General features: G+C 36.3%; 1 protein-coding gene across 2 annotated transcripts in view; it reads left to right on the top strand.

The window, feature by feature from the left end:
* LOC105440264 overlaps positions 1 to 25,302 on the top strand; it is a 60,503-nt gene that overhangs the window by 13,582 nt on the left and 21,619 nt on the right. Inside the window, exons 6-8 of one of the 2 annotated variants that reach the window (XM_030978007.1) lie at positions 9,461 to 9,628; positions 13,484 to 13,581; positions 14,401 to 14,592. In XM_030978007.1, coding sequence (XP_030833867.1) covers positions 9,461 to 9,628; positions 13,484 to 13,581; positions 14,401 to 14,592 — 458 coding nt within the window. Of the gene's footprint in view, positions 1 to 9,460; positions 9,629 to 10,204; positions 11,099 to 13,483; positions 13,582 to 14,400; positions 14,593 to 25,302 lie in introns of those variants that run through there. The other variant, XM_030978008.1, reaches the window with a different exon arrangement.

Here is a 25,302-nt window from a genome sequence, read left to right as displayed (position 1 = left end):
AATTTAAAGCCTATCAGAAAAGGTTTTTATTGCCAAGTCTTGAATTATATTTAGTGTTCACTTAACTTCTTTCTGATTTTACATTCATGACATGTTGCATTAACCTCAATTTAAAATTTCTGCATCATGTCAGGGTTTCTTTTTACAATTTAGTTTTGACTATACAACCGTCTGTAGTGTATATTGGATTCCGGACCAAAGTTTGTGAAGTCAAAGAATCAATTTGGAGAATGTTCTAAAGTAATATGAATCAAATATGACATTTAATTTTAAAATTGCCACGCACAGGCCAACAGCTTTTTTGGCTAAAATCACAGTGCACATACCTGCTTAAATGTAAATAAAAATATGGCTGATGATGATGATATCTAATTGAAAAGGGAATTGAGATGAAAATAAGAGATGAACTTGCATTTTAAGAATGTTATTCAATTTGTCGACAAACTCGATTTCCTGGTACATCATAGTTATTTACATTTAAAGCGACTACCTATATTCTTTATTTCTGATATTACTGTTTTTCTTTCCTAATCACTGTCTGAGTCGCTGCTTCTGTCACTGATTTTCGCTGCTCTGATGTCGTATTCGATGTCCTGCATCCTGCTAAATTTGCTTGATAGTCCTTGGTAGTGGCACCCTATGTAGCACGGTATTTCCTTCTTAGCACATGAGCAGTTCTTCTTGCACCCTTCAGTACATCCGCATGATATAGCCTTCTTCATTGAAACGGGCCAGGCTTGATGGGTACTTCGAACAGGAAGCACGTGCTGATCATCCAGATTCCACCCAAATTCTGTCCAGGGTGGGGTTTAAGGCTTGGCAATGTGTGCTCTCTTATTCATCATCGTTGCAAGGGCATGCAGCTCTCTTTACATGTTTGGGGGGGGGGGGAGGAGCCTTTAATAGGAGAGTATAGATCTGTTGTTCAAAAACTTGTATGCTCTGAGATTGCCCAGATCAGACTCCTTGAAGTCCTCACTTGCTGAGGTGTTAATATATGTTGTGATGGCCCTAATACCTCCTTGATTAGTTCTCTGGATACAACGTCAGTGATGGCCCTTGCCTTGGGGTTCTCACCAAGTCAACAATCTCTAGTTCTCCATCACTAGCAATGATCTGTGTCATACGCAGGAGAGCAGTTACTTCATCACTCTTCCCTGATTTAGCTCTTGTGGGCCCAGACTTCTTTTGTTTCTCGTTTTGTGTGTGGAACGTGTTCAGCTTCATAATACTTGTCTTCTTCTGAAGACTGGACAGTGATTGAGACAGTGCCTCCATGCCTATTTGTTTAACACTGCTCAAGTTGTCCTAAACTGTGCAATCAGCACATTGCCCAGTTGACACATTTATCAGGGATGTTGTAGTTGCACTGGATGGATTCGTCTCGACTGCTACCATTACCTTGATGACCATCTCTGTGTCCCTTGTTACTCGACATACACCAGATTCATTGTTACGGCTGGGTGAAAGAAGATGCAGCATCGATATTTACTGTGCAGAGACAGATGTGATGGGTTTTAATTGTTTAAACCCATTTTATCCATGCGGCGGGGTTAGGTGTAATTCCGTCATGACCGCTTTCTTCTTTACTTGGCATCTGCATTTGTCTGTTCAAGAAGCATGTCAGGAGAAACACAATTGTGCTTGCCATCTGCTCTCCTTGCAACAAATGCACCCGCCATAAGTGCTTCATGTACATCAGGGGCTGTTTTAGGAAGATTTTTCATCTCATCAAGATAAAGAGGCAGAGACTGCTGCCCATATTTGTAATGCCCTGCTGCTTTGAGCTAAGGTATCATTCAATATGATTCACAGACATGTCCTACCCAGTCAGCTTCTCGCTGGTAGTAGTTAAATCTATGCAGAACATCAGGAAGGTGGACCAGAAGATTGCTGTTGGTTGATCGACCATTGATTCTGGGAAAAGTTCCTGAAGGGCTTATAACTGTTCATGGGAATTCTGAAGCATTTGCAACTTTTCAGTGGCAGTGATGTCTTTTTCATAGAGCATTTTCAAGACAGATTCCACCTCAGGCTGCCAGTGATCTGTTTCTCTGTCTGCTGCCCATCATGTCTAGAATGCTTCCTAGTAGAGGCGCCACATAGTTTCGCTCAGGATTCTGAGGGCATGTATGGCCTGGTAGTAGCCCCTCCCTGGCACAGACCAGCTGCAACATATCTTTTGCACCTGCCGCCCTAAAGATCTGCAAACTGCTTTCATGTAGTTGTGAGCTTGATGAAAGCCACCCAGCAGTAAGACCACATTGCTGAACTCACTACGATGCTTGTCTCTGATGGCTACAGCGAGCTCATATGTAGCCTGATCTCCAGTTATAATTGTGTATTTGTTACCACGTGCATGTGATGTCCTGACAAGTCAAATCATCATTTCCTTTAGTACAGTAGGGTCAGTTGGAGAAGATGGGATCAGAGGAAGATAGCCAATGATTCTAGCCTGTCTATGTGGATGGAGGTCAGCACGGAATGAGGAAAAGCCCGGAAGTCCTGCTTCTAAAACTCTAGGAGCATCCACCAGTTGCGAAGTTGTGATCATTCTACCGAGGCGCCACATAAGCAGAACGTCCTCAGTCTGCATGGCCATCTGAAGAGTGAGTGAGTCTGGAACCATATTGTATGCAGATGTGAATGAAATCTCAGTTGAATTTTTCTCACACATCTCTTTCTTACACTTCACAATCTGCTCTAAGAATCTTTGATGCTTGCAGGAGTGTATGGTGTTATCCCTCGATATCATCTCCTTCTAGGCGCCTCAGTTTTTTCAGTGCGTCACCAAGTGGTAATGTGGAAGCACATATAAATCCTGAACCTTTGGTTTGATTGAGAACCAAAATATGTGACCTATAGTATTCATGTAATGTATGTTTCAAGATGGTCGCCCGGTATTTATCTCCTTTATCGACACCAAGCTCCTCAAGAATGTCTTGGTACCTTACGCGGATGATTCTATGAGGAATGTGGACAGACCAGGAGCTGGAAAAGAGGAGCTTCCAGCTCATCTACAACATCATAAGGGTTTAACTTTGGCCGACCAGAATGCGAAGAGCCTTAAATTTGTTCATATATGTTGTTACACACGTAACTGGATGAAGAATAGGCTTATCACAGATTCTTGTTGGCATATGATGCATTTTGTGTAGTCAGTGCTCATATCTTTGGAAGACTTCTTAGCAGGCACGTGCTTCATGGACATGTCACTATCTGCCACACGTTTTTCTTGGCTGGTTACTCATCTTGCTGTAGGAACCTATAATATAGAGGGGTGTATCATTTGAATAATAGTTGCACTGTATTTATATTTGATATAAACGTAACTTTGAAATGTTACTTTACATTAGCAGGCAAACTTTCACTCTTTCTTGTAATTCTTGTAAGATCTTAAAAGACAGACCCAGGAAATCTGAAATTCATCTAGTATGAGGTTGCTTTGGTCAATGTCACCCTCTTATACCTATATCAATTATAAAACAACATTGAGATGGGGGTAATAGGTATATTAGTATTGGATTAACAGGAGCATTGGATGTAACAAACATGTAAAGTCATCACAAAAGGTTGCAAATCCGATTTAAGTGTTGTGATCCAAAACACAAGATGGAACAAAATTTATGCTACATTATATTAAGGTTTATTCTAATCTACAAGTGTTAAAGTGGAACTAGTATAAGAAACTATATATTTATTGGTTCACTTTCTCATATATTTACATCAGGTAATGTTTTAATACAGAGTCCTTGAGAAGAATCTTCAGGATTGCTCCATAGTGATGCCAGATGATTACATATGGAAATTCTGTAATAAGCTGCTAGATAATATTTTATCAATAATCCAAAAGTTTGCTAAGAGTAAAAATATTCTGATTTGAGTTAGCAAAACTTACTACATCCTCAAACCTGCAACTGAAATTCCTACCTCATACCAAAATGTTCAAGCTGGTTAGGAAGTTTCTGATAGTTTCTTCATCATTCTATTAGTTGAAATGTACTTGTAATGTTTGATTTCCTGTCTGTCTGATGTTGCTAACAACTCTGTTTAGTCATTTATAGAAAAAGGGAAGAATGCAATTAATCATTCACATTTCAGTTGCAAACTTGACACATACGGTATGCGGCAATGATGACTCATATTAAATGTATTATCAGGGAACTAAACTGCATATTGTCCAAAATGAACTTTGTTATGCTATAACTTTTTTTACATGAAAAGCAAAACATCTGTAATTTTCAGATCATATTCAACTAATATTACATACCTGCCAACCCTTACAAATAATCCAGAATATTCTGTTTTTCTGGATTAGTCATTTATAGAACTTCATTAAAGTATTTGTAGATCCAGACAGGATTCTATGTTTTATTTGACCATGTCATATAAAAACCAAGATTCTACAATTACCTTACACAATTTGTATTAATTACAAATCAGAATTACTAATTTTGGGGGGAATTTATGAATTGCCCCTGCCACTTGTGTCTCCCCCCATCGCCCAGCCCAACCGTTCACTGTCCCTTCAATCATTAAGAAAAAGGAGCCTTGCGCATCTTTTGAAAGAAATTTTTTGAAAATCAAACCTCCCGTTATGAAGTCACGTGTCAGTTTGTCTTTGCATGTCAGCCCGAAAATCGCTCATTTTTGTGATTTGTGTACAAAACATATGGAAATCTCATTTTTCAAATAAAGAGATAAAACATTGGTTATTTGGTCTTGTTTATAGTTTAGGTGTTTATTTTTGGGTCCAAATAGTTTAATTATAGTTGGAAATAAAATAAAACAATAAAAACAATAAAATACATAAGTTAAAAAAAACAAAGAAATACATAAAAAATTATCAAAACAATAGATAACATAAGGAATAACCCTGGTTTTTCAATTTGTTGTGTTGTATTATTATTCCAAATTGTCTAAAAAATATATGTAGTGAGAAAGAATGCTTAAAATATGAATAATGTCTGATTTATGGGCAAAAATGTGAATTTGATGACCTTATTTGCATAAATTACCATAAATATGCTAATGAGTGAATTTTTCAAAAAATTGAAATTACCATAGTATTCTATACACTTCACTTGACATGTATGCAAATTTTCGCGACGATCGGGCGTTTCACGGCCGAGATCATAGGGGGGGGGGCCTTAGAAGCCCCCCCCCCCCCCCCAAGCTATGCAGTTTCAAAATAGCCCGGGCTAAATAGGGTTAAACCTATTTCAGTCATTCAATTTCTGTACAGATCAAGACTCTCTGCCTTCATGATGTTGAGTGCCTCACACCAGCCTCATCACATGATGACAGCAGCCATGAATTTAATTCAAGATTTGAGAGTGAAAATAATTCCTTTAGCTTATTACATACAAATGCACGAAGTCTTGTTAAAAATTATGAATATCTGAACATTCTGCTGTCGGCCCTCACCAAACCGTTTTCAGTCATAGGAGTCACAGAAACGTGGCTTAATGATACATCTCCATCTACTTTATGTAATATTGTCAATTATTCGATTGTACGTTCTGATAGAAAAACCGGAAGGGGTGGTGGAGCTGCTATGTTTATCTCAAACTTGTTAACATACAAAATTAGATCTGACCTTAGTTTGAAGAGTGATGGTACTGACTCGATATGCATTGAAATCAATATGGCTCAAAGGAAAAACATCTTGATATGTACAATATATAGGCCTCCGCATACAAATGTTGAATTATTTTTGGATGAGTTTGATAGGATGCTGCATAAGGTCAATCTAGAAAATAAGGATGTTTACTTGATGGGTGATTTTAATATTGATCTTTTGCAGGAAGATAATACTTTTCATAATATGTTATGATCAAATTCATTCAATGCCATGATTGATAAACCAACCAGATTGGCAAATAACTCTTCTACATTGATAGATAACATTTTTACAAATGTCACCAATAACTATATAGGCTCTGGCCTCTTGTATAGTGAAATCTCTGACCACCTTCCAATTTTCCTGATTTGTAATCATGTTCGCAATTATCCTGAGGACGAAAAGAATCAAGCTATGATACGTAAAATCACAGCTGAAAAAATAGCCATGTTTAATGACGAACTACTCTAAGTAACATGGAATGACGTGGTCGCATGTACTGACACCAATAAGGCATATGCACTTTTTTGGAACTTGTTCTCCTCTCTTTTAAATAAACATATCCCAATGACTAAAAAAAGATCGGCAAGAAATAGAATCAAGCAGCCATGGATAACTAAAGGTATCTTTTGCTCTATTAAAAAACGGAATAGATTATATAAATATAGTCTTCGACACCCAGGAGAGGAAAGCTTGAATAATTACAAATCACATAGGAACAAACTAACCACCATTATTAGACAGTCTCGACAAATGTATTTTGCCAAGCAGTTTGAAAATGCAAATGGAAATGCATCATCAACGTGGAATGTGATCAATCAAGCCCTCAAAAAACAAAAGAGTAAATCAAAGTGTCATATTACCAAAGATAATAATACAATGGTTGATTCAAAAGAAATAGCAAATTGCTTCAATGCTTACTTTGTTGGGGTTGGCCCCAATCAGGCCAATACAATAGCTTCGAACGGAGTCGACTTCTCACAATTTCTTCAAACTCCCTGCAACAAGTCATTATTTCTCAAACCAACAAACTTGATTGAAATCTTGAATATTGCACGTTCTCTTAAAATAAGCTATGCTAACGGTCATGATGGGATAAGCACATATCTTTTTAAACAAGTTATAGGAAATATAATAACCCCACTAGTGCATATTTTTAATCTCTCTCTGACGACAGGTACATTTCCAGAAGCATTTAAGATTGCTAAGGTTGTTCCGATATACAAAAAGGATGACTCTTCCCAAGTCTCAAACTATCGCCCTGTTTCTATTCTCTCGAGTTTGTCCAAAGTATTGGAAAGACTTATATACAATAGGCTATATTGTTTTCTAACAGAAAATGACTTACTGAATCAGGATCAATATGGTTTCAGGAAATACCACTCAACCGATTTAGCCCTTGCACAATTATATGATAAGGTTTCGAATGCTTTGGCGTCTCGAAAGCATGTTATTGGTGTATTCATGGACTTAAGCAAAGCATTTGACACTCTTGATCACAAGGTACTATCAAGCAAACTTCATTATTACGGAGTAAGAGGAGTTGCTCTTGACTGGTTTAATGATTATTTGTCAGGTAGAAAGCAATATGTAAGCTACGAATCTGTAGATTCATCATTATTGCCTATGAAATGTGGTGTCCCACAAGGATCGATACTCGGTCCTTTATTGTTTCTACTGTATGTTAATGATATCTCGAACTCAACTACATCATTACAATATATTATATTTGCTGATGATACTAATGCGTTTTGCTCCAATTCCGATTTTCGATCACTTCAGAGAATTCTGAACACCGAGCTACCTAAGCTGTCTTTGTGGTTTAGGAGCAACAAATTGTCTCTGAATCTGAAAAAAACTAATTATATTCATTTTCAAAGCAGGAAAAATGCAACTGATAAACCTATACCTGAAATAGTCTTGGATGGTGAATATTTGGAGAAAAAACAAAATACTAAATTTCTTGGAACTATCATCAATGAAAATCTGAAATGGAGTGATCATGTACATTACGTTTCAAAGAGAGTGTCACGCACTGTTGGTTTACTGTATAAGTTAAAACATTATGTGCCTTTGAATATTCTATATATGCTATACAATTCCTTGATTCTTCCTTACATGTCTTATTGCAATATACTGTGGGCAGACTCAAAAGTATATACTGATAAAATGCTACTTTTACAAAAGAAAGCGATTCGTGTGTGTACCAATGCTGGATATCGCGATCACACTGATCCCCTATTCGCGAGGTTAAAAACTCTGAAAGTAACTGACATTAACTTTTTACAAAAAGCACTGTTCATGTTCCGTCTACATAATGATTCCCTACCTTCCCACTTCCCACCAATGTTTTGTTTGAATAGAAATATTCATACATACCCAACCAGACAATCAAATAAATACCATTTATGTAATCCTAAAACAACAATGGCTATGAAATCTATAAGACATTCTGGTCCGGATATTTGGAACTCACTGTCCGTTGACATCCGTAACTTGAAGTCAGTATATACTTTCAAGAAAAGTGTGAAATCAATTTTATTGAGTAAATATTGACAAATCTCTTAAATTAACACATGATATCATATATGTTTGTCAGCATTTCCTTGATATAGCAGGAAAATCCCCCTCCCATGCACCCTCTATCCCATTTTTTTTTTTTGGTTGCAAGTCACTGTTTATTTTTTGTTATTTTCCCCCAATTATGTTCTGTAATTTACTTTACTTTACAATCGTTATGATTTTAAATGTTTCTGGGCTGCAAGCGTATCAAGCTGTCACGCTTAGGCTGTAGCCCTTCTGTATCATCACCTCTTCGAGCGTATGTATCTATGATTTACTGAATGTGGAAATGTAATTTAACTTATGTTTTATACTCATGTAAAGACATTGTCACATTATTGTTATAACCTATGATGATTCAGTAACCAATAAATATTTCAACTATTTCAACAGCTAGTAAACAAAAGTCATATAAAGAGAAAATTACATGTTGATCTAGAAGTATATGTAAATTAATGAAATTGAAAATCTATTTGGCAAATTAACGTAACCTTCATATTGTAGTTATGTTCAAGATGAGCTGGGTATTACTCAGCGTCCTGTGTTTGTTTTTGTTCATAAATATTTTGGATGGATGCAATTACTCAGATGAATACGCAGTAGTTACATGTACTACGGCTATAATAGTAAAAGTTAGTCCTATAAATCTTTTTTGATGCATTTTCTGCGCCCACTACCCTGAACTAACCGATTTCTGAACTTAACCCAGCACTAAAATCTATAATATACCGTAAGACTAAACCTAAGCTCAAAGCCTATTTGCAGCTCTCATGCGGATCCTATATATATTTGTGACTTAATAAAGCCCAGAACATTTGTCAACTGAGCTTAGCCATACACATACACGATATTGGAGCACCCAGTTATATTTGCAGTCATTCAATAAATACATGTATTCTGGTAATGTACTTTAATGAATCACTGTTTGTATCACTATGTAGTGAGAAAATGCACTATGGCTGTGTTTGTCGATCCTCCTGTTGTTTTAACGCATGCCCATCAACAATTTTTCTGTGCTTTCCATCCTGTACTAACCAAATTCTTAACTTGATCCCTGCACCAAAAAGTATTCCTATCACTAAACCTGAGCTCAAACCTATTTGTAGCCCTTATCCAAATCCTATATTTGACTATATAAAGCCCATTGCATTTGTCACCCAAGCATAGCCATACACATACATGTATATCAGAGCACCCAGTTATATTTGCAGTAATTCAATGAAAACGTGTACTCTGGTAATGTACTTGTATGAATCACTGTTTGTATACATGTAGGTCCACACTGTCGTGCTCTATGACATTAGCTGTCCAACATCAGCCTCTTCACATTACCTAGCGGATGCTTTGTGTTCCATGCCAAACCTGACTCACCTGACACTACAGGGAAAGGATTTCCAGGAGGAGTTCTATTCTACACTGAATGCAAAGGCGTCAACCTTACAGGTATGTATGTGTGTTTGTACTCTATATCCATGCCATGATGAATTCAGGTACACATGCAGCAGTGGAGATGAATTTAAGGAGTTATGATATTTTAGCAACATGCTGTCAATATTTTGTCAACGTGTTAATTTTTTTATATGAAAATGTATAATAGTCTTAGCAGACAAAGGAACAGTATTATAAAAAGAAGGGTTTTCATGTGCAGTGTAAGATACAGAATTCAGATGGCTCGAGTTAAAAATATGAAGTTCTGCAAAAAACATCACTTTTAAAGGATTGCCTCAGAAAAGATATTTTGGTTTCATGAAGACTAACTTAAAGTTTTTAAGTAAGCTTTTTGGGGGGGACTTGATCCCTGCACCAAAAAGTATTCCTATCACTAAACCTGAGCTCAAACCTATTTGTAGCCCTTATCCAAATCCTATATTTGACTATATAAAGCCCATTGCATTTGTCACCCAAGCATAGCCATACACATACATGTATATCAGAGCACCCAGTTATATTTGCAGTAATTCAATGAAAACGTGTACTCTGGTAATGTACTTGTATGAATCACTGTTTGTATACATGTAGGTCCACACTGTCGTGCTCTATGACATTAGCTGTCCAACATCAGCCTCTTCACATTACCTAGCGGATGCTTTGTGTTCCATGCCAAACCTGACTCACCTGACACTACAGGGAAAGGATTTCCAGGAGGAGTTCTATTCTACACTGAATGCAAAGGCGTCAACCTTACAGGTGTGTATGTGTGTTTGTACTCTATATCCATGTCATGATGAATTCATGTACACATGTAGCATTCGAGATGAATTTAAGGAGTTATGATATTTTAACAACATGCAGTCAATAATTTTTCAAGGTGTTTAATGTTTTATTTGAAAATGTATAATAGTCTTAGCAGACAAAGGAACAGTATTATAAAAAGAGGGGTTTTCATGTGCAGTGTAAGATACAGAATTCAGATGGCTCGAGTTAAAAATATGATGTTCTGCAAAAAACATCACTTTTAAAGGATTGCCTCAGAAAAGATATTTTGGTTTAATGAAGACTAACTTAAAGTTTTTAAGTAAGCTTTTTGGGGGGATGGAGAGTGTCATGTCGCTACTTATGCAGTAAAACAATTTCAGTATAAACAGATTACGGAAGTACTCTAAAGACTAGTGGATACAAATAATTTTGTTTGTAATTTTCATATTTTTAAGTTCAGAGCAATTCATATAGTGGGAATTATATCCTCATGGGTCTGAAAGTAGTATCTTAGTATACTTCAGATTCAATACTCACTAAACAAGAATGAAGATCTAGATCACAGTACTTATTTTAAGCAAATCTACATGTACACACTCTACATACACATTCATGTATAATGCATTCATTTAGTCACAAATGTATTATAGCAGTAAGGCAATGTCAAAAATGTGTCTAAATAATCAAAAAAGTGATAGTTTCTTCTTTGTTTTATATTTAATTCTCCAAGACAAATACATCTCTATTTATTAAAATCAGTTACCCGTTTATGGGTATTATACATTATAAAATAATTGTTATCAACCATTGTTCATGTAGAGATGTTCGTTGTCTATTGGATAGATCACTCTATGGACATGAACCATGAGGTATGGGGTTCGAATCCCTGCCATACGTAGCACTCATGTTGTTTGGCAAGACATTAATCTACATTTGCAAAACTTGTCCTAGGTGAAGTAATATAAGTGGGTACCTGTTAGGATATATTCCTTGAATGCATCACTATGTAGTATGAAGTAAGAAAATGCACTACGTCTGTATAATTTTTCTATCCTCGTTTTGTTTAATGCGTATGCCCCATCAACAATTTTTCTGTGCTTTCCATCCTGTACTATCCAAATTCTTAACTTGATCCCTGCACCAAAAAGTATTCCTATCACTAAACCTGAGCTCAAACCTATTTGCAGCCCTTATCCAAATCCTGTATTTGACTATATAAAGCCCATTGCATTTGTCATCCAAGCATAGCCATACACATACATGTATATCAGAGCACCCAGTTATATTTGCAGTAATTCAATGAAAAGGTGTACTCTGGTAATGTACTTGTATCAATCACTGTTTGTATACATGTAGGTCCAATCTGTCGAGCTTGATGATGTTAGATGTCCAACATCAGCCTCTTCACATTACCTAGTAAATGCTTTGTGTTCCATGCCAAACCTGACTGACCTGATACTACATGGAAGGGATGTCCAGGAGGAGTTCTTTTCTACACTGAATGCAAAGGCGTCAACCTTACAGGTATGTATGTGTGTTTGTACTCTTTATCCATGCCATGATGAATTCAGGTGCACATGCAGCATTGGAGATGAGTTTTAGGATTTTTAAGCCTCAGTTACGAAGTAGCCGGAGGCATTATGTTTTCGGGTTGTCAGTCCGTCTGTCCGTCCGTATGTCTGTACACACGTCTGTACGTACGTATGTCCCGTTCTCGTGATCACGTTATCTGAAGAACCAATTGATGGATTCCTGCCAAACTTTGGTCATGTATGTATCTTACAGAGTGGATGAACTGATTAGATTTTGGGGTCACGAGGTCAAAGGTCACAGGGCTCATCATGTATGCAAAAACAGCTCGTGATCGCGTAATCTCAAGAACCGACCGATGGATTCCTGCCAAACTTAGGTCATGTATATTACTGGCAGAGCTGATGAACTGATTAGATTTTGGGGTCACGAGGTCAAAGGTCAAAGGTCACAGGGCTTATTATGTATGCAAAAACAGCTCGTGATCGCGTTATCTGAAGAACCGATTGATGGATTCCTGCCAAACTTTGGTCATGTATGTATCTTGCAGAGCCAATGAACTGATTAGATTTTGGGGTCACGAGGTCAAAGGTCAAAGGTCACAGGGCTCATTATGTATGCAAAAACAGCTCGTGATCGCGTTATCTCAAGAACCGATTGATGAATTGCTGCCAAAATTAGGTCATGTATGTTACTTGCAGAGCCAATGAACTAGAGTAGATTCTTGGTTCATAAGGTCAAATGTCATGGGCTCATTATGTATGCAAAAATAGCTTGTGAACGCATTCTCATTAGAACTGACAGATGGATTACTATTTAACTCAGGACATCTTGCAGAGCCAATGAACTGAGTAGATTTTAGGGTCATGAGGTCAAAGATCAAAGGGTCATATATGTATATGAGAAATTGCTTGTAATCACAATATTCTGAGAACCTGTTAATGAATTACAATTGAACTTGAATTCAAAAAATTTCTTGTGTTTTGGTTTGTAAAATTGCTCTATGACGGAGGCATCATTTTCGACTGCGCGCAGTCGAATTCCATCTATTTTTTTTTTGGGGGGGGGGAGTGTTGTGTTACTAGTTACGCAATAATACAATTTCATTATAAACAGATCACTGAAGTACTCTAAAGACTAATAGATACAAATAGTTCAAATCAATTCATAAGGTTTGAATAATGTCATCATGGGTCTGAGAGTATACGTCAGATTGAATAGTCACTAAACAAGAATGGAGATCTTGATCACAGTGTACTTATTTTAAGCACAGTTTTTGTTTTTGTCCTTGATGTTTTGGACAGGTGCATGATCAGGGAGGAGGGGTGTCAGCATAAAGTTCTGTTGAAATATTGACCAGTTCAATCAACATAGCTTTTTTTGTATGTGTGTGTATTTGGTGGGGAGGGGCGGTGTATATGAGGTGTCAGCGTAACAAGGACACTAAGTCTATATGCCAGAGAGGGTACTGACCTGGTATGTACATGTATGGTATAGTATGTCAGCCAGACTTGAATGGAGGAAAACTAGAAGAATCACTATCACCAATCATACTCATATATTTCTTTTCAGGGTTCTTTTCCTCAAATCAGTAATGGAAATTTCAAGTTCAACGGAAAGTACCAAGTAGATATCGATTCATTCCTGCAGGAGCTCACTGACAGGCGATTGTAAGTGAACTAAACATAATGAATTAAAAATAATTTTATTGCTATGCAACTCACTCCTTGATCCTCATCAAATGATAGGTCAAGCACGGTCACGTGTAATTCCTTTACTGAGAATATCACATGTTTTTCCATGAAAAACCATGCTTTATATACCTCACTTAAGAAATCCAGCCATCTGATTGGTCGAAATTGCATTCATAAACTTTAACAATTCCTGTAAAATTCTGGGTAAAATTCCAAACCCATGTAATAGTTCTAAAAAATAGTTCTAAAATCCCAATAACCATGGTTACTTTGTGTAAATGTGTACGCAATAAGCAAAATAAATAATATTTTATTTAGAGGCCATTTTGTACCAGTAACCGTTTTTTTTTTTTTAAAGGGGCATATTTTGTCAGTGGACAATTTTTGTGTAATTATTATGTAAAATAGGGGATTATTTTTTACTCCTTGTTACTTGTTGCAGTAATCCCAAAAAGCAGCTCCTTAAAAGCTATACCGGGATGTCAATCATGTCACGTGCCAATAACTATAACAATCATGGATTAATAGTAATACTATATATAATATATATAATAATAACTGATTATATTGATAATAACAACTTATTATAATTATTAATAACAATAATAATGATAATAATAATAATAATAATAATAATAAGGATGATAACAGTAATGATAACAGTGGATTTAAGTTTAGCACTTGCGTCTGTCAAACTTGACACTTGTGGCACTCCACACTTACACCCATAACTTCACGGTCACGGTGGTACCATCAAGTTGCAAAGATTGTAATAATCATTCTTTCATTCCTCAGGACGTTACCACCATCAGACTACCCTCAACAGTATGTTGGTAATACATCAGATACATCAGATACTGTATGTCAATTGTCTCAGACATATGCAGAAGGTAGCAGCGGTCTGAGCAGGCCTTGTAAGAGGCAAGCTCCTTCTACTCAGTCAAGAGTTCCGCAGGATGATCCTGAAATTCCAGAGAAGCAATCAAAGTATGAAGTCTAGTTGCTCTGGTATCGGTAGAGTAAGACAATAGGGACTTTTAGATTCGCACAAAGACAATGGGGATTGCTACGATCGACGTCCTTTTAATGCACTGCCTTGAATAGACGTCACACGTTTCAGTCCACGCAAATCTAAAAGTCCCTAATGTCCCACTGGTAACACTACATCTTGACTTTGTGTATGCCTGATACAGGGCTCCACACTGACTTTTTTTTTTATGGTCCAGATTTAACTTTTTACAGTCAGTATGCATGAGCCCTGAGTTACAACTTCCAAATTTAACGGTCCAGACTTAGATTGTGGGTGTCTATGTGTTCTGGCTAGCCTGTTGGCTTCAAGCCCTGTACTGATTTTGGTGTAAAAGGGGGTATTTTTTGGCAATGTTTGCAAATGTTTAGATATTTGTAAAAAGGCTGTTTTCTTCTTTTTCACCTTGATGAGTACAGTCCACTATCTGGTGTTAGTTTAGAAATTGCATGAGAAAGGGATCATAATATTGTCACAATGTTCGAAACATGTGAAAGGCCTATGTAGAAAGTGTTATAGGATCAGTTTGTGAGTGTGTATTCAATAAGCCCAAAACAGAGTAGTGTTAAGAGCACATTGTGTACCTGTTTTATGCAGAGAGGGATCACACAATTTGTTATGAACAAGGAAAATTTAATTTTTTCTCTCTTTTTAAAAGTTTATTATTATGTTATTTATAGGGAGGGATTTCTCTTGTAATGGCACAGTTATTTAAGTTATCAACATTTTCAAAGGTGATCCCCAAATTTCTAATGAGAGTTAGAAAAAGGGGTAATAAGGGTATGTTTTTTTGCGAAAGAGCAAGAAAGTTTACAAACAATGTGCCCCCCCCCCATAATGTTAGCAAACACGTGAATGAGTGTGTACATGTGTTCATACGTAGGCTAATTTGTGTGAGTTCTAGGAAAACCACCCCCCCCCCCACCCTTCCTGAGGACGATTACCCTCGAAAATTACCCCCTTGGATTATCACCTCTGAAAATATATTCTGTTTTTATTAAAACCAACTTATTATCATCAGGGTACACTTCCCCTTTAATGAACAGGGGGTGGGGTGTAATTGGCCTCTCGTGGTTGTCCTTGGTTGTCCTAGGGGTATTTTCAGGGTTGGGGGTGGTTGTCCTTGGGGGGGGTAGTTTTCCGGGGGTAATTGTCGAAGGGGTAATTGTCCTAATCCCCCCCCCCCCCCATGATGTTAGCAAACATGTGAATTAGAATGTACCTGTGTTCGTGAAAGTAGGCTAAATTGTGTGAATGTGTGCTCGATAAGCAAAAAATAGAGGCCTTGTTGTACCCATTTCTTTTTTTTAAAAGGGGGCATAATTTGTAGAATTTTTTTGGTGTAACTTTATGGTAAAATTATGTGTTATTTTTAAATCCACTATAACAATCATGGATTAATAATAATAGTAACAATGATAATAAGGATAATAATAATGATAATAATAAAAGTAATAATATTATTGATAATAACTGATGATAATGATAATAATAAAAGTAATAATATTATTGATAATAACTGATGATAATGATAATAATAATAGTAATATCTGATGATATTGATGATAAATTATGATCATGATATTAATAATAACTAGCAGGACCCGTGGAAAATCCACGGGATTCTAGGGGAGGGGGCCAAATAGATAGAGGCCTATGTGCTTCCAAAAAAAATTTAGATTATCTTTATATAGAGAATTTTTATAATATATGCTGTTTGACCATGAATGGCGCATCGTAAAACAAACTATGTCAGATAGGATCTCGATAATTACTATTTATTAGGTGATACGTAACGAAGTCAACGTATCACCTTTTGATTTCGTCAAGATTGTTATTTATTTATTATTATTATTATTATTATTTATTATTATTCTTCCTCGAATTTGTTCGCAGGATATCTCAAGACTGAATGAAGCCATTGTTATGAATCTTTCAATGATGATAGATCTTAGTCTAACTTAGAACTGCGTGACTTTTCAAAGACTCAAAGTCATCGTGACGTCATCCAGGCGCCATTTTGTAAAAATCAACTTATGATCATATCTTCATAACGGAAAGTAATTTTACATTCATATTTATCAAGATTAAGATCAATATCCGTCGGGTTAATTTGAGTTCAATAAATGCGCGCAAAAATGCGCGTACGCGTAGGCGCGCGCAAAAATGCGCGCGTAAAATTTTAAATTGCTCAAAATCGTCTTAAATTTTTTTTGCATACGTTTCAGGCCATTATAAGCATTTCATAAAAAATCACGCAAAACACGCATTTTTGGACGTTTTCGTTCGTCACGGCCGAACGAAAAATAATTTCTCCGCAAAAGCTTTTGACCGAATATTCCTCATATTTTTCCGGAAAATTTGATACCATGTTTAGCTCTTTATCACTATTAAAAACGGAATGAGCGTCCGTTCAAGATAACCGTCCGTACGCGCGATTTTTGTAATACATTGCATATATGGGCAAAAACATGCCTATGAAAAGTCCATTGGGATGAATAGGGATTACCAATTTTTTTGTCATATTTAGATAGAGTATGAGTCGGAGGTATGATTTCATATCTCATTTGGCCATTAAGTACATCTTAACGTCATCATAATGGCCTTGGAAGTCAAAAATACAAAATTGCATATTATGACGTCATTGTATTTATGGAAAATGTAGTGTATTTCTCTCAATATTCATCGATTCTCTTTGAAATGTCGATATGTTGTAGATAAGGCAATTCTCTACAAGATCACTTTTCACTAAGTTTCATTTTAATGAGGTCATCATAGTACAAAATTCAATTAAAGGCCACATGTCAGAATTTTCGTCATTTGCGTGTTATGTCTATGGAAGGTGAATTTCGTTCACATCATGAATCTACATGGCATTCATCTATGAGCACTATCTATCTTATGTGTGCTCTGTTTTCTCCCAAATTGGGGTATGTTATAGCTGAGACCATGGGCTACAAAAAAGGGTGACTTTGTTTTTTAATCAGATGTTGGGATCATGTTAAAATTTTCGATCGAAAGTTGAAATTGCAAATTTTGAAGGAATCATTAGGTGATACGTAACGAAGTCAACGTATCACCTTTTGATTTCGTCAAGATTGTTATTTATTTATTAGGTGATACGTAACGAAGTCAACGTATCACCTTTTGATTTCGTCAAGATTTTTATTTTTTTTTTTTTTTATTTATTATTCTTCCTCGAATTTGTTCGCAGGATATCTCAAGACTCAATAAAGCCATTGTTATGAATCTTTCACTGATGATAGATCTTAGTCTAACTTAGAACTGCGTGACTTTTCAAAGACTCAAAGTCATCGTGACGTCATCCAGGCGCCATTTTGTAAAAATCAACTTATGATCATATCTTCATAACGGAAAGTAATTTTACATTCATATTTATCAAGATTAAGATCAATATCCGTCGGATCAATATGAGGTCAATAAATGCGCGCAAAAATGCGCGTACGCGTAGGCGCGCGCGTCAATGCGCGCGTAAAATTTTAAATTGCTCAAAATCGTCTTAAATTTTTTTTGCATACGTTTCAGGCCATTTTAAGCATTTCATAAAAAATCACGCAAAACACGCATTTTTGCACGTTTTCGTTCGTCACGGCCGAACGAAAAATAATTTCTCCGCAAAAGCTCTTGACCGAATATTCCTCATATTTTTCCGGAAAATTTGATACCATGTTTAGCTCTTTATCACTATTAAAAACGGAATGAGCGTCCGTTCAAGATAACCGTCCGTACGCGCGATTTTTGTAATACATTGCATATATGGGCAAAAACATGCCTATGAAAAGTCCATTGGGATGAATAGGGATTGCCAATTTTTTTTTCATATTTAGATAGAGTATGAGTCGGAGGTATGATTTCATATCTCATTTGGCCATTAAGTACATCTTGACGGCATCATAATGGCCTTGGAAGTCAAAAATACAAAATTGCATATTATGACGTCATTGTATTTATGGAAAATGTAGTGTATTTCTCTCAATATTCATCGATTCTCTTTGAAATGTCGATATGTTGTAGATAAGGCAATTCTCTACAAGATCACTTTTCACTAAGTTTCATTTTAATGAGGTCATCATAGTACAAAATTCAATTAAAGGCCACATGTCAGAATTTTCGTCATTTGCGTGTTATGTCTATGGAAGGTGAATTTCGTTCACATCATGAATCTACATGGCATTCATCTATGAGCACTATCTATCTTATGTGTGCTCTGTTTTCTCCCAAATTGGGGTATGTTATAGCTGAGACCATGGGCTATAAAAACGGTGTACTTTGTTTTTCGATCAGATGTTGGGATCATATCGAAATTTTCAATCGAAAGTTGAAATTGCAAATTTTGAAGGAATCATTAGGTGATGCGTACAAAGTATACGTATCATTAGGTGATACGTAACGAAGTCAACGTATCACCTTTTGATTTCGTCAAGATTTTTATTAGGTGGTCTGTTGAAAACAGATCACCTATTGTTTTCGTCAGAATTTTCTTTCTTCTTTATTATTATTTATTTATTCTTTATTTTTATTTCTCCCCCTTTTTTGTTCAGAGGATAACTGAAGATCAGTTCAATCAATTTCTTTTAATTTTGGCACAGTCATAGGTCATGGTCATGAGACGTGACAGGAACATTTTCAAGGTCATCAGGTCATCGTGACGTCATCCAGGCGCCATTTTGTGAAATCACGTTATCCATCATATCTTCATGATGCATAAGCAAAGGTCATTCATATTCATATCACATATACTTCAGGTCAAGGGTCAACAAGTCATGTCATCAAAGGTCACATAAAGGTCATGACGCGCACGTACGCGCGCGTCAAAATTTAAAAATGCTCAAAATCACTTAACTATTAAACGAGAGTACGAATCAGGTCATTTTAAGCATTTCAAAATTTTCCGTCCGTAAGTGTCACCGCGCGCGTTGCGCGCGCTCATAATGCGCGGAAAAGGTCAAATTCAAATTGTTTACATGATTTAGATTCCTCTTACCGTAAATGACAATTTACATTAATTTCAGTCACTCTTGACCTTTCATAAGGCCGTGAGCGCGCGTCAAAGTTAAAAATCTGCGCGTGCTGCTATGGGCAATATAATGCAAATTTGATCAAAAACATCCTATTTTAAAAATCAAAATAGCTCTTCAGATAGTCATTTGACCCCAACTTTTATATCATGGTCGGAAAAAACATGAGTTGGAGATATGATTTCATGTGTCATTTGACCCTCAATTAACTCATGACGTCATCATAATGGCCACCGAACTCATAATTTCAATTTGCATATTATGACGTCAGAAGATTTTTGAAAAATTAATTGTATCTCTGTAAATATTAATTAATTTTCTTCCAAATTTTGATATGTTCTACCTGAGAATATTGTCTACAAATGCAGTTTTCACGATATTTCATTTTGACAAGGGCATCATGGCGTATTTTTGCGATTAAAGGAGGCATGTCAATTTTTCACATTTTGCGTGTATTCTCTATGGGACATGACTTTTTCTCAAAACTGGATTCTACATTCTCGTCTTTCGGGAGCAATATCTCCATCGTTTTATCTTTGTTTATGCTGAGCTTTGAGTATGATGTAGCTGAGAGAATAAGCTATCACAAGTGTGCCTTTTATTTTTCGATCAGATGCCGGGATCATGCTCATATTTCACTTATAAAGTGGGATTTGTGAATTCTATTTTCCGTTTACGTGTAATCTCTATGGGAAATGTTTTGGCATATCGGTAACGCACTTGACTTCCGACCTGGAGGTCCCTGGTTCGAGTCCGGGAGTCTCCAACAATTTTTTTTTTTTTTCTTTTTTGACTTTTCAATGATCATAAAATTGAAAACAGACCACCTAATTCGTCCCCACGACGAATTAAATTTCTAGTTTATTCTTTATTAGGTGGTCTGTTGAAAACAGATCACCTATTGTTTTCGTCAGAATTTTCTTTATTATTATTATTATTCTTTATTTTTATTTATTTCCTACACTTTTTTGTGCCTAGGATAACTCAAGTTCAATTTCGTCAATTTCATTCAATTTTGGCACAGTCATAGGTCATTGTGATGAGACGTGACAGGAACCTTTTCAAGGTCATCACGTCATCGTGACGTCATCCAGGCGCCATTTTGTGAAATCACGTTATCCATCATATCTTCATGATGCATAAGCAAAGGTCATTCATATTCATATCACATATATTTCAGGTCAAGGGTCAACAGGTCATGTCATCAAAGGTCACATAAAGGTCATGACGCGCACGTACGCGCGCGTCAAAATTTAAAAATGCTCAAAATCACTTAACTATTAGAGGAGAGTACGAATCAGGTCATTTTAAGCATTTCAAAATTTTCCGTCCGTAAGTGTCACCGCGCGCGTTGCGCGCGCTCATAACGCGCGGAAAAGGTCAAATTCAAATTGTTTGCATGATTTAGATTCCTCTTACCGTAAATGACAATTTACATTAATTTCAGTCACTCTTGACCTTTTATAAGGCCGTGAGCGCGCGTCAAAGTTCAAAATCCGCGCGGGCTGCTATGGGCAATATAATGCAAATTTGATCAAAAACATCCCATTTTAAAAATCAAAAAAGCTCTTCAGAGAGTCAATTGACCCCAACTTTTATATCATGGTTGGAAAAAGCATGAGTTGGAAATATGATTTCATGTCTCATTTGACCCTCAATTAACTCATGACGTCATCATAATGGCCTCCAAACTCAAAATTTTAATTTTCATATTATGACGTCAGCAGATTTTTGGAAAATTGATTGTATCTCTGTAAATGTTGATCAACTTTCTTTCAAATTTTGATATGTTCTACCTGAGAATCTTCTCTACAAATGCAGTCTACACGATATTTCATTTTGACAAAAGCATCATGGCGTATTTTTAAGATTAAAGGAGGCATGTCAATTTTTCACATTTTGCGTGTATTCTCTATGGGACATGACTTTTTCTCAAAACTGGATTCTACATTCTCGTCTTTTGCGAGCAATATCTCCGTCGTTTTATCTTTGTTTACGCTGAGCTTTGAGTATGTTGTAGCTGAGACAATAAGCTATCACAAGTGTGCCCTTTATTTTTCGATCAGATGCCGAGATCATGCTCATATTTCACTTACAAAGTGGGATTTGAGAATTCTTATTTCCCTTTACGTGTAATCTCTATGTGAAATTTTTTGGTATATCGGTAACGTACTTGACTTCCGACCTCGAGGTCCCTGGTTCGAGTCCGGGCGTCTCCAACAATTTTTTTTCTTCACTTTTTTTTTTCTTTTTGACCTTTCACTGTACCATCTCCTTTGAATATTAAAACACGTAGAATCGCAAATAATGTAATAAACAACCATATTTACTTTATTATTACCCTATTATCACTTGATCCATTACTTTTTGCATGTTATCCTTGTGGGAGATGACTTTTTCTCAAATCTGGATTCTACATTCCTGTCTTTTGCGAGCAATATCGCCGTTATTTCCGCTTGTTTTTTGTTGATTTTTGAGTATAATGTAGCTGAAACTATATGCTATCTACATCTCCCTCATTTTTTTAATCAGATGTCAGCATGATCATCATCATCATCAATATCATCATGATCATGATCATGATTATCAACATCATCATCGTCATCATCAACATTATCATTATCATCGTCATCATCGTCATCACCATTACTATCAAGATCATCATCATCATCATCATCATTGTTTACATGTCTATATAACTTCTCCCATTCTCAAATCTATCATAAGACTTAGACAGACCACCTTATTCGTCTTTGTGACGAATTAAAGTCTAGTTTTTATTTCTCCCCGTTTTTTGTTCATCGGCTAACTCAAGATCGGTTGTGTCAATTTCTTTCAATTTTGACACAGTCATAGGTCATTGTCATGAGACGTGACAGTAACATTTTCAAGGTCATCAGGTCATCGTGACGTCATCCAGGCGCCATTTTGTGAAATCACGTTATCCATCATATCTTCATGATGCATAAGCAAAGGTCATTCATATTCATATCACATATACTTCAGGTCAAGGGTCAACAAGTCATGTCATCAAAGGTCACATAAAGGTCATGACGCGCACGTACGCGCGCGTCAAAATTTTAAAATGCTCAAAATTACTTAACTATTAAAGGAGAGTACGAATCAGGTCATTTTAAGCATTTCAAAATTTTCCGTCCGTAAGTGTCACCGCGCGCGTTGCGCGCGCTCATAACGCGCGGAAAAGATCAAATTCAAATTGTTTACATGATTTAGATTCCTCTTACCGTAAATGACAATTTACATTAATTTCAGTCACCCTTGACCTTTCATAAGGCCGTGAGCGCGCGTCAAAGTTCAAAATCCGCGCGTGCTGCTATGGGAAATATAATGCAAATTTGATCAAAAACATGACATTTTAAAAATCAAAATAGCTCTTCAGATAATCAATTGATCCCAACTTTTATATCATGGTTGGAAAAAGCATGAGTTGGAGATATGATTTCATGTGTAGTTTGACCCTCAATTAACTCATGACGTCATCATAATGGCCTCCGAACTCAAAATTTTAATTTGCATATTATGACGTCAGCAGATTTTTGGAAAATTGATTGTATCTCTGTAAATATTGATCAATTTTCTTTCAAATTTTGATATGTTCTACCTGAGAATATTCTCTTCAAATGCAGTTACCACGATATTTCATTTTGACTATGGTATCATGGCGTATTTTTGCGATTAAAGGAGGCATGTCAATTTTTCACATTTTGCGTGTATTCTCTATGGGACATGACTTTTTCTCAAAACTGGATTCTACATTCTCGTCTTTCGCGAGCCATATCTCCGTCGTTTTATCTTTGTTTACGCTGAGCTTTGAGTGTGTTGTAGCTGAGACAATAAGCTATCACAAGTGTGCCCTTTATTTCTCGATCAGATGCCGGGATCATGCTCATATCTCACATACAAAGTGGGATTTGATAATTCCATTTTCCGTTTACGTGTAATCTCTATGGGAAATGTTTTGGTATATCGGTAACGCACTTGACTTCCGACCTCGAGGTCCCTGGATCGAGTCCGGGCGTCTCCAACAATTTTTTTTCTTCACTTTTTTTTCTTTTTGACCTTTCACTCTACCATCTCCTTTGAATATTAAAACACGTACAATTGCAAATAATGTAATAAACAACCATATTTACTTTATTATTACCCTATTATCACTAGATCCATTACTTTTGGCGTGTAATCCTTATGGGAGATGACTTTTCTCAAATCTGGATTCTACATTCTTGTCTTTTGCGAGCAATATCGCTGTTATTAGGTGGTCTGTCAACGACAGATCACCTATTGTTTTCGTCAGAATTTTCTGAATCGGTTAACTCAAGATCGGTTGTGTTAATTTCTTTCAATTTTGACACAGTCATAGGTAATTGTCATGAGACGTGACAGTAACCTTTTCAAGGTCATCAGGTCATCGTGACGTCATCCAGGCGCCATTTTGTGAAATCACAATATCCAACATATCTTCATGATGCGTACTCAAAGTTCATTCATATTCATATCACATATACTTCAGGTCAAGGGTCAACAGGTCATATCATCAAAGGTTACATAAATGTCATGACGCGCGCGTATGTGCGCGTCAAAATTTAAAATTGCTCAAAATCACTTAACTACTAAAGGAGAGTACGAATCAGGTCATTTGAAGCATTTCAAAATTTTCCGTCCGTAATTGTCCCCGCGCGCGGTGCGCGCGCTCACAACGCGCGGAAAAGGTCAAATTCAAATTGTTTACATGATTTAGATTCCTCTTACCGTAAATGACAATTTACATTAATTTCAGTCACTCTTGATCTTTCATAAGGCCGTGAGCGCGCGTCAAAGTTCAAATTCCGCGCGTGCTGCTATGGGCAATATAATGTAAATTTGATCAAAAACATGCTACTTTATAAATCGAAAAAGCTCTTCAGATAGTCCGTCGACCCCCAATTTTTATATCATGGTTGGAAAGAGCATGAGTTGGAGATATGATTTCATACCACCCTGACTCGTACAAAGTGAAACAAAATCTTCATATTTGCATCTAAACTAAAGAAAATGTATTTTGTTGATGACGTCATTTTTGTCGTTGTTCAATTGAGATTATCTCGCTTATCAGTGATCAATTTTCTCCCAGATTTCGATATGTTGTAGCTGAGCTAATTTTCTACCAGAAATATGCCATTTATTTTTCATTTGAATGACGTCATCATAGTGAAATATTCGATTAAAGGCGACAATGCATAATTTGTCATATTTGCGTGTTACGTCTATGGGAGGTCACTTTTGTCAAAACATGTATCTGCATGACAATGTGTTTTGACCAGTATCTCGGTTGTTATTTCAACAGTTTTCTCCCAAATTTTAGTATGTTGTAGCTGAGACTATTTGCTATCTAAACATTTCCTCATTTTTTAAAATCAGTTGTCAGGATCATGCTTATGCTCATCATCATTAACATTATCGTTTTTATCGTCATATAACATTATCATTATCATCATCATCACCTTTACTATCATGATCATCACCATGTTCATCATGATCATCATTGTTTACATGTCTATATAACTTCTCCCATTCTCAAATCTATCATAAGACTTAGACAGACCACCTTATTCGTCTTCGTGACGAATTAAA

This window comes from Strongylocentrotus purpuratus, unplaced genomic scaffold (assembly GCF_000002235.5).
Source record: "Strongylocentrotus purpuratus isolate Spur 01 unplaced genomic scaffold, Spur_5.0 spur5_scaffold_1, whole genome shotgun sequence".
NCBI classification, from domain to species: Eukaryota; Metazoa; Echinodermata; class Echinoidea; order Camarodonta; family Strongylocentrotidae; genus Strongylocentrotus; species Strongylocentrotus purpuratus.
Note: the sequence above shows the minus strand (reverse complement) of the source record. Positions and strands in the feature narration are given on the sequence as shown.